At 42.6% G+C, this 10,721-nt stretch overlaps 2 protein-coding genes across 3 annotated transcripts; one reads left to right on the forward strand and one right to left on the reverse strand.

Moving 5' to 3' along the window:
- Window positions 1-1,465: 1,465 nt before the first annotated feature.
- Window positions 1,466-6,472, reverse strand: faap100 (FA core complex associated protein 100). Of its 2 annotated transcripts, XM_041963192.1 has the most exons (8): window positions 6,205-6,472; window positions 5,929-6,047; window positions 4,908-5,803; window positions 4,146-4,302; window positions 3,111-4,017; window positions 2,891-3,013; window positions 2,457-2,543; window positions 1,466-2,103 (listed from the first exon to the last, which is right to left on the reverse strand). In XM_041963192.1, the coding sequence occupies exons 1-8, from the start codon at window positions 6,358-6,360 to the stop codon at window positions 1,972-1,974; spliced, it is 2,577 nt and encodes an 858-aa protein (XP_041819126.1). In that variant the 5' UTR covers window positions 6,361-6,472; the 3' UTR covers window positions 1,466-1,971. The 2 variants fall into 2 exon arrangements, with proteins under 2 accessions (XP_041819126.1, XP_041819124.1); XM_041963190.1 differs by lacking the exons at window positions 5,929-6,047; window positions 6,205-6,472 and having other exon boundaries at window positions 1,466-2,091; window positions 4,908-5,720.
- Window positions 6,473-6,877: 405 nt separating this feature from the next.
- On the forward strand, window positions 6,878-10,386 carry birc5a (baculoviral IAP repeat containing 5a). The gene is made up of 4 exons (XM_041963135.1): window positions 6,878-7,074; window positions 8,342-8,451; window positions 9,756-9,873; window positions 10,094-10,386. Exons 1-4 carry the CDS (start codon window positions 6,967-6,969, stop codon window positions 10,184-10,186), a joined length of 429 nt encoding a protein of 142 aa, XP_041819069.1. The 5' UTR covers window positions 6,878-6,966; the 3' UTR covers window positions 10,187-10,386.
- The last annotated feature ends 335 nt before the right edge of the window (window positions 10,387-10,721 follow it).

The following is a 10,721-nucleotide window of genomic DNA, read 5'->3' on the forward strand; positions in this document are numbered from 1 at the left end:
TCACTCCTTGCAGGTGTTACATTACTGACAGCAAGGCAGCAAAGTAATGCAGGTGTGTCATGACACTTATTCAGTCTAAGAAGTACAATGAATCAGGGTGCCATTTGAGACTGAAGCCACCTTTTAGAGGAGTTGAAGTCATTAGCATGGTGCTGCTGTCTGAAATGGGTGTCTCGTAGTAACCTGTAGAAACAGTAGAACGTACACAGTAGCAGTACTAATAGGATCATTCTGAGCTTTTCTTCCATTTGTCCCTGTTATTTTTCTACATTTCTTCTCTTTTATGAACATAAAGATGCAAAGTACATTTACATGCCTTGTTATTTGTTGTGGTGATGTCACATTTCTGCCAGGATTATAGGAATCAAGGTCAAACTTGTCTGAGGGTTTCACGCCTTTTAGATCGGGTGTTCACGATATACAGACTGACAGGTGAGTCATTCAAGGTTGTCTACAGCACTCCTCTAACAGTCCAGCCCAAATCAAGTGACCTACAATTGTGCAAAGAAGTCAGTAACACAGTTTCAATCTCAGAGTGTTAACCTTGTGAATCTCAAAGCTTTTGTAAAAGCATAACGTCCACATACAAGCAAATTCCTGAGACCAGTGGATTCAGACAACAGTAGCGGTTAGAATCCCCCAGCATCTGTTTGGGTGATTTTTTTCTTACTTCTTTCTCTACTCTTTGCTCTTTCACTTTCACTGGGGCCTAAAAATCATTCAAATAACACAGTCTAAGAAGGAAAAATCACTCATTAAACTGCTCACCAATCACGAGCCGTACCCTGTGATTAGGGGTCACAAGTCGACAATGCTTCATTTTACGGGGTCATGAATAAAATAAGAAAAGTTGGGAACGAGGGCCTTAAAGTCAGAGGGGACAAACAACACACTGTCCAGCGGTAGACGAGGCACTGTGATTTTTTATCTCAATTTAAAAAGACAACAACTGCCTGTGCAACAGAATGCACCCAAAGGAGAAAAGAACACATTAAGGAGCAGTGTACTGCAGTGTTTTATTCTACTGGACTGGATATTATAGCTGATGCATTTAATGGTCAAATTTAAGTGAGACTATTATTCAGCTCAGCTTCGTTCTCGCTGACCAGACTAGTGGCTTTAAAGTCACATCGCTGCCACCTAACGGATGTCACTTTTTCTCACTCTAATCCAAACGTATTATATCTCATGGAATTTCTTTCCCGAGCCAACCTCTACTCATGAAAAACACCTGAAATTTGTCGTTTCTGCAGCAACTTGGATGATTGACAATCAGTTCAGCCGACTGCAAGGGCTTCATTTATAACGAGAGCTGATCTGCTGTGATAGGCAGGGCAAGGCATAGATGTAGAAACAATCACAGACTACATAATCCATTTGAAGGCTCCTAACAATATAAATCATGCCGATCCTTCTTGTCTTGCCTGTCCAGAACAACCTCTTAGGATGATTAGAGCTACTCGAATTCATTTCTCACTTTTTTATTTGTTGGTTGTTCATAATCGATAGCCTGCAACCTGCCAGTTGTGTGTAAATGAGTGCACTTCTCTCCAGTGCCGTGTGCATGACGTCACTGTTACACCTACACAAGCATCAGGAGGCCGTGAACCGGAGGACCTTCACCCAGCTTTAAGAGTTTTTCCATTTGCACTGTAATTGCAGATACTTTTACTCCACCTGAGCTCTCTGGTCACCTTGTGCAACATGCAATGGTTTAAAAAAGTTGAGCTGGAGCACACGAATCACAAAAAACAACGTGGGTGGCCATTACTATTAGATACTGAGCTGTGGAGTACGAATAATAAGCAAAATAATCATGGAAAATAATGAGTCAAATGAGAATAACCATGCTTGGTAACAATGGTTACATTTACAAAAGACTGTGGACGTCACTTCCAATCAGCTGCAAAGGCAGGTTACATAACACTGAAGGCCGAGGGCAGCTGCATAGGCTCGGCGGATAAGAAGCGTTTAAATTATAAGGAGAGGATTTTCTCTGAGTTCTCTGTAAACCCCGAGCAGAGATCGGGTCATCGGCCCCGCGGAGGCTCCTACGCCGAAGGCCCCCGACACTCGGCTTTGCTGGATCTGCTGCAACAGGTGCTGACACGAGAGGAGGAGGAAAGAGACGGCAAAATCAGGAGCAGTGACAAAAAGCTGCTGGGTGCATCTCTGTGGTCTTATAAACGTCTCTGAATGGGCAGATTATTAAAAAGTTTATATTATTGCTATGTTTAATAAAAACAACAAACAGCTAATATCCTTTCATGTCACTGTAAATGGAATATTTTTTCACTGCGAGACGCAGTGAAAAAGGTACCTGTCATGAAGTTTATATGCTAACTGTTCACGAAGGTAATTGATTACTAAAACAAAGACAGATGATAATAAATAAATAAAAAGAATAATTGTTAGTTGCAGCCCTAATAGACAAAATAAGTACACATAAGTCTCACCTCGGCCCGCTGCAGCGCCTGTCTTAAAGATGAACTCTGGAGCCTCTTTGTGGAAGCAGCCCTCTCAGGAGCCCTCTGCAACAGAATCTGTGAGAAGCAACGGAGCAGACAATGAATCCGAAGGAGCTGCAAGTAAAACTTTCAGACGTGCATCTAAAAGCAAGGTATTTTTCCTTTGTATTTGTATGTTCGTAACAGATTTTTCTTTTTCTTTTGAGTTTCCCTGCATAGAGTTGAACAAAATAAAATTCCCACCACTGTATGGAACAATCTGCAGCTTGCACCAAACACCAAACCTTCTGTCTGATGGTCAGGACCAATGAGAGCTAAACGTCAAGTTACCTAAATAAAGGTCCATGATTGATTTGGAAACAATGTCTGCAGCTTAGGTTCTCTGAAAACGCTGTAAAGGTTGGCGGTGTGTGTGTTTGTACCTGCACCCGGCGCAGCACAGCATGATGCAGTCCACACACTGCTGCTATAGATGAGCTCTCAACCTGAACCTCCACTGTGGTCGGGGACTCCTCCTCCCCCACGATCTCCTCCCCCGCACTGACCTGGAGAACAAAGGAGCGCTTGTCTCTTTCATTCAAATAACACAAGCTCTGATAGACGGGGTAAACTTTTATCACATAACATTAGATCATTCTATACCTCTTTCGCAGTCAGTTTGATTATGTGTCCTTCTGGACATCGAGCATGGACCACTGAGCTGCTGATCTTGGCTCCTTGGTGTCCCGTCCGCACTCCTCCAGGACCTTCAGACAACAGCCATTCCAGTAGAGAAAGGCACACATTTTTAGGGGCCACATTTGGTCCCTGAGGGTCCAGACCTGAGCTTTTCAACACCAGGGTATCTCTCAGTAAATCTGAGGACACCCGCACGCTTGCTGAATGCTGCTGCTCTCGCTCAGGCTCTGAGGCGCTCTGTCCTCCACCCTCCCGCCTAATCCGGCGTGAGCTTAAACAAGCTTGGATGGTGTCCACTGCAGCGCTGCTGGATTGAGATGCAGCCATTTTATGGATGGTTACGGGACTGTCCACCCGCAGGGCATGCAACCAATCCACTGTCAGCGCGTTCAAGGGCAAACTGATGCAGCTACTGTGCGAATCAAGAAGGCCTGCCGCCTCCCGTCCCAGGAGGCTTGAGAGCGAGAAGACGAGCGAGCAGCTCACTGTCATGGGGAAGGATGCATCGCCTGCAGGTGCAAGGGGCAGTGACACTTGCAGCGTCTCTCCTGCATGGAGGTTCTGGAATGGGAATGAAAAATTCACGGAGGAGCTTTCTCCTCCTGCACTGGGAGAACAGCACAGAGGAAACACAGTGACGCTCAGTGTCCAGCCTCGTTCCAAAACGAAAGGACTTGAATTATCCAGGACGCATGTCAGGTTCAGGGAGTCTTTTTGAAGCAATCTGCTCCACTCAGTCACAGCACGACATCTGATTGACTTCTCCTCACTTTCTGTACTGCTTATCAGCAGGAAGCTGATGTTGATCACCTGATTCAAGTGTGTCAGAATTTGGTTTTTGGATTTGATGGCAGTTTTCAGTGTTGATGCTCTAAAGGAAAGCAATGAAAATAATATATTATATATATATATATATATATCAACAGAAAGACAACACCATATCTACCATATCTACTGTGTCCTGTTTCAACAATAAAAAAGGAAGCGTGTTGGGTATACCTTTCACAAACATCCCCGATCGCAGACAGGACGTCTCTGACGCTGCGGCCCACCTGTGTGGAGGGCACCTTGGACAATTTTGTGTCCTCTCTGCGCACTGGTAAGCTAATCCACTGGAGCTGTCCTCTGACAGTCAGCCCCAGCAGCTGAACTACACCTGGTACACAAGGATGCAAGAGAGAGGTAGTGAAGAGACTGAGGAACAGTTGCTAGGCAGACGTGTATGCTCAGTTACATCAGTGCATGACATAATCAAAGAGCATCTCAGATACACAATACAGAGCAACAAAGTCATTCTGTAAACACTCTTTATCACACTAATGTTATCAGTGTCTACCACATACATCACATCAGACGGTTGTTGTGGTTAAGCAACATGCATACAACACAAACAGCTTTGCTGATGAAGTGACAGCTGCCACAGAGTAAAAAAAAGCTTCTTGGATCACTGTCTGAATTTAACAGCATAAAGACATTCTACTGGCATCAAAATGCCATTGGTTTCTATTAGTTTCACTAATCAATCACTGTGAACATTATATCTATTTGTTTGTTGTTGAAGTCACACCAGCCACTGTGAATATAATAATGTGATTTTTTTTATAATTTTCCATTAAAAAACTAAACTGTTGCCTAATCCACACAGTTTGCAAGTTAATCTTTATGCAGTACTAGTACGAACAGAAAGCAATGGCTGCCAGGAGGAAACTGATCCCTGGTCCGCATTTGTAGAGTCAACACCTGTGTGTTGAGTCTGCTTACCTGCACTGTTGCACGTAGGCTCAGCCAAGGCGATGACTCTACACACATTTAAACTGGTGGGGCTTTGGAGGGCACACTCCGTGTTCCTGGATGTCTCCACATCCCTTTCTTGGCCTTCTCTCCCAGCTGATCCCTCTAGATCCAGCACCAGCAGGTCTGACCCAGTGCTGTAGTAAAGACAGTTTTTATCCACACAGCCACACATCACAGGCCCCGGCACACACCTCTCAATAAAAGCAGCTATGTTGCCCGCTCCCTCTGGCCCTCCCTTTTCTGTTTTGATCAGCACCACTCTGCCCAGTTCACCCACTGCCACCAAACACTGCGCATGTCCCGGACCCGTTTCTGTGACAACAGATGCTCCGACGAATACGACAGGCTGCTCCAGGCTGTGAAGGACTCGGAGCCGTGATCCTGGGAGACGCAGAGGGAGGAAACACAGGCGCCCATCTGGCAGGCCACAAAGGATAACCGGTGATTTGGCGAGGGCTGCGTCGATCCCAAACAGAAGTTTGAAGAGGACCGGCTCCAGACGGAAGTGGCCGTCAGTTAACAGTGAAGTGGAGGAGGAAGATGGTGGTGTTGTATCGCTAGAAAGCACACAAATCAGCACAGGCCTCCCTCTCCATCCCGTCTTTACGTCAGTGTCACGGTGTACAACACACGCGACCAACGGCAGACTAAATGAAGTGAGCATCTCACAGTTGCTGCACGCTGACTGTTTTGGAGAGTTGTACAGAGTCAACTTCCAGGATGCATCTCTCTGGGAAAGAGTCAGGAGCACAGGGCCGACGAGGAGCAGCGACAACACTCCCTCTTCTGGAACAACCAGAAACTCAGCGGAGATTTTCAGCTCGGCTGGACTGGAGGACGCGTCAGCTGGGGAGCTTTGAGCTCTGCAGAGGTGAAAGGTCACATAAGGAAAAGGAAAATCTGAAAAACTGAATTACATTTACTCAACAATTAAAACCCAGCTATTGCAAATGCAACAAAAGAGGAGCATTTATGTGAAGGCTCATACCTGGATAGCAGAGACTGTAAAGTGACACAGTAAACTCCGGTCCTACAGGCCACAAAGAGGAGCTGCTTATCATGACTCTCGGCCAGGTCACTCACAGGGCCAGGAAACTGAATTACAACCTGCAACAAAACAACATAACACAGCTAAACACAGGAATTACAGGGGAAAAAAAATTAAAATGGATACAGAGGTATCTTTACCACCTGACGAGCTCAGAGTGGAGCTCTGCAGTCTGATTAAGATGCCTGACCTGTGTATAGTTTATAAGTTACTTGCCGTGAGTTTTCTCTCTTGACTACTGAAGACATAGACCTCGTTGCTGCCAATGCAGAGGAACACTTCTGTCCCAACACCAAACTTCACCTTCTGTGTGCATGATGTTCCAGAAGAGCCAAACTCTGCCCAAGTATCAACAGTGCACCGTCCTTCCATAGCCACAACACCAACAAAGAAGAAACTAACCTCTCTGCATTCTCTACATTAGGTGCACTGTTAGCTGACTGAGGGACAACAAGAGTTACAGGATGAGATAAACTGGACGAGGTGATCCTGAACCGGTTGTTGACAGAGGATGGGACGCTCTCACGAAGTTCCGCGCGCTGCGTTTTGGACCAATAACAGCAAAGAACTACATTACCCACAAAAAATATACGGAAGTCTGAACTCAGACGGCGGCTGTGGGTTAGGTGTTTAAAAGTCTTTCTAGGCTCAAGCAGGAGGGCAGAGGACAAGAATAATGTGTTCCGTCCTCTTCCAAAAACAGTTAATTGCAGTTACAGTTAAAACATTTTTGTTTGACTTTTTAGCGACAGCAGTAGGTCGTACTTCCTACAACACTGGATGGCGTACTCCTGCACTTTTTGAGTTGTCGATCCACGAAGAAGAAGAATATCCTGGGCGCACGTGGTCTTTATCCGCCAATCACAGCAGTCCAAATGAACAGTCGCCGAATTTGAAAACACCCTCTCGTTTAGAGGCTTTAGGTAGTGGCTACGCACTGGATCAAGCTAAAGTTATTGTTTTTTAGCACTTAATACAATGGATCCTTTTAACAAAGAAGATATCAAAATGTACTTTTATGAGAACAGATTGAAAACTTTCGAGGGCTGGCCATTCGACGAAGGCTGTTCGTGTACCCCTGAGAACGTAAGTAAAGGTGTAAAATGGTTGACTTTTGCCACGGTTAGCACAACAACAGTTAGCCCTAAAACACGAAAACCGCTAATATTCGAACGAAATACATTGTAACCTTAGCTAGGGTTTAGCTGTAGTATTACCGCTAGAAGAAAATCACTCTAGTCAACTATTAAAATCATTCAATTTAGAGTACCTCTGTTATAAATGTGAGATTGGCGTCTCGCAGTGAAAGCTTTACAGTTACATTCGATAGGTGCTGCTAGCTTGCTGTCAAATGTTGTTGCTAGTACAAACAGAGTTGCTCTTATTTGAAGTCAAGTAACGAAGCAATGCTGTGGTTAGATAGTGTTTATGTTTACCTGCGACTAATATTTGTTAATTATTGATTAGTATTTTCATTATGGACCAATTTCTCTAGTTTATTCTCATTATGTTTTCAAAGTGTTGATTAACATTAACCATTCAGTCTGTAAATTTTTAGAAATTGGTGAAGAAATTGTCAGACACACTTTCCCTGGACCAAATATGACGTCTTTAAGTGGGTCGTCTGACCGTCCTTCTACCCAGAGATACTCAGTTTGTAATGCTATATGGAAAGTGACTATAATCTTTATTGGTAATTTTCTGTCGATCTACTGACTTTTAATAACTTATTTTCAGTTGTGCATTTATGGAACAATAAAGTTGGTGGTTATTTGTTATTTATTATTATCAAGTAGTCAATTTATTGACCGATCATTCAGAATTAGATAATAATAGTAAAATACATTTTAAAACTTTATTCATACCTTTCATACAAGAAATGCACCAAGTGCTCCACATAAAAAGGCATGAAATGAACTAACAAACAGGTATAGAAAATGTATGTCTTATGTAAAATATGATGGATAATAAAACCCACCTGATAACAACAATTGTAAAAAGATAATGCATAACATAAGATGAAAAATAAGACCCACAGGACAATAACAATAAAATATTGTTAAAATAGAGCACATAGATTGCATAAAATCAAGTAAAATACAACACTTTGAAAGAAGTGCAGCAGTCCATATGTGTACCGCGAAGCACAAAAGAGTTTCAGGCCTGTATCAAGAAAGTCACAGCTAGTTAAAGGCTAAAGTGAAGAGAGGAGTTTTAAGCTTTCTTTCAAAACTTTCTTTTCTATTATTGAGCTGGCTTCCCTTATATCTATATCAGGATATCTATAGGTAGTGTTATCCATTAAATGCAGCTTAAAAAAAAAAATATTGAAGCTGTTAATTTTCTTCTCCAGATGGCCAAAGCTGGCTTCATTCACACCCCTTCAGAGAACAGCCCAGACATCGCCATGTGTTTCTTCTGCCTCAAAGAGCTGGAGGGCTGGGAGCCGGAGGATGACCCAGAGTAAGATAACCACATAATTCGGCTCATGGGTCAGAAATGCAAAAAAAAAAAAAAAAAAAAAAAGGGCCAGGAGATTTTGCACATCTTAATTTCTGTATCAATTTAGGTTCATCTTATTTTTTAATTAGTGTAATTCTCAAGAGAACTAGGTTGGTATTGCAACAAATGTAATATTGATTCAGCAGGGTAAAAAGACAAATAGCTCACAACAAGCAATAACAGCAGAATTATAAAAACAAAGTAATAAAGTTGGTTGTAATGTAAAATATGTTATATGTCTATGCATATATGGAGCGATCCATTTAATTAATTTAGTGTTAGGGGTCTCAAGAGATGGCTTTAACAAAGAATAGTCCAGTTTGAGGTAGCAGAGGCAAAGATATCTTGACCTTTTTTATACATATATATATATGATGGGTCAAGCTCTGAAAACACTGGATACCTTAATTTCCCATAATGCAACTCAGTAGCTTCTCTTTGTTTTTCACAGACACATCTTCCAAACTCCATGTCGAGTTTGCAACACAGACCTTCTGTTTAAAATTTTTAGTCCCCGGGTCATCATCAGGGTTATTCTTTTAAACTTCAGAAATTATCAGTAGACATATAAAACTGTTTTTGCAGGCGCCGTGGAGCTCCACATGACTAATAAACTCATCTTTTATGTAGTAAATTCAGTAGAAGAGTGCTGTAAAAACTTTGAGACTGACTGGCCAATTATGCGTGAAGATCGGCACAAAATGATTCACATAAACACAATTTGAGGGAGGCCTCTTGACCCGGAGGCTGCTAAATCTTTCTGTGTGGGAGATCTGGTGATACAACCAGTGGACAAAATAACCCATGCACTCTACAATTTAACAGAATAAAAAAAATGAAAAAGTCCAAACCTAGACTTAGAGCTGTTCACTGTCCACATTCATTTTCGAGGCTGTTGTTCAAAATGTTGTAAAGCACAAGTCTCTTATTTGGTTTGTGTGAGAGGTTGCTTGTGACCACTGAACCATTTCCAGTGAAATTTTCCACTTATGTTGTTATAATTCACAAGAGTTTCCTCCCTGGTCTGCTCCATAATTTTGCATAATATTTGCTTGATACTCACGCTCATTGAAACTACACCGCTCGAGTTGCTGTTATGTTGTCACAGTGTGTATTATTTAGTGTTAGTTTTACTGGCCATTTTCTCCACAGTAAGCAGACTTGTATTGGAAACCAGTTTCTTCCTCGTGTGTGCGCAGTTTGGGCACAGTCCTTGCAATTCAATATTTTGCCTCCTTCTAATCACTCTGTTGTTTTGTGGCCAGAAAGGAGCACAAATCTCACTCACCATCCTGCCACTTCATCACTCTGAAGAAGAAAGTAGAGGAACTGACCGTGGAGGAATTCTTCAAACTACAGAAGGAGAGGCACAAGTCCATCATTGTACGTTCTTCAGGGGACTCCATAACTTTCAAAAAGCTCACATAAAGCATAATGTAATCAATTGACTGAAAGTCAGATAAAACACATTTTCCCACTCTGCTCTCTTTTATTTACTCCATATCGTCCCTTAAGACGAACACCTACACACTGTCAGTAAGTTCCTGTGAGAACAGGGGATCTTGGTGTCATTTCTGATGCTGATTTCATTTCCTCCACTCAGAACAAATCCTGCAAGGAGGCCATCACCAAGTTTGAAGAGGCAGCCAAATTGAGGAGAGCGGATATCATCAAGACAGCCATGGGCGAAGAGTGACAGGAGAATAGATGCTGCTGAATGTGATGGGCGGTGCAGGAGAGATTAACTGTGGCTGGAAAGCGATTGACTGGTTTCTCCCTAAGCTCATTTCTATATTCCCTTCATGTCTTTCTTGTAACAATGTTTATCTGTCATCTTTTATGCCCTCTGTTGTAATTTGATTGTTTTTAGTCATTAAACTTGTTCTTTTTCGGTTATCCTCTTTGCTTTTTTTCGTGGGAGGGCTCTATTCTGATGGGAAATTAACTAATGTGTAACACGTACGAGCAAGAAGAAGCTTTATAATCTATAGTCATCTACATCAGGGTACTTGATGCTTTTTTATTTCTATCATATCCGCTTTACCACAGAGCTATTTGCTGATGGAGATGTAGTTGAGCGTTTGTTATTTCCGGTGTTGCCCACTTACCAACCCCAGAAGGTTTGAGGGATTTATGTTTCCTTACTCTCATTTCATTTTGTTGAAGCGCAGCTGACTTCCCATATTCCAGCATCCTTGTCCCCCTCCATGCCGTGCGTAAATGTGTGCGCC

Source organism: Chelmon rostratus, chromosome 21, assembly GCF_017976325.1.
Source record: "Chelmon rostratus isolate fCheRos1 chromosome 21, fCheRos1.pri, whole genome shotgun sequence".
Taxonomy (NCBI): Eukaryota; Metazoa; Chordata; class Actinopteri; order Chaetodontiformes; family Chaetodontidae; genus Chelmon; species Chelmon rostratus.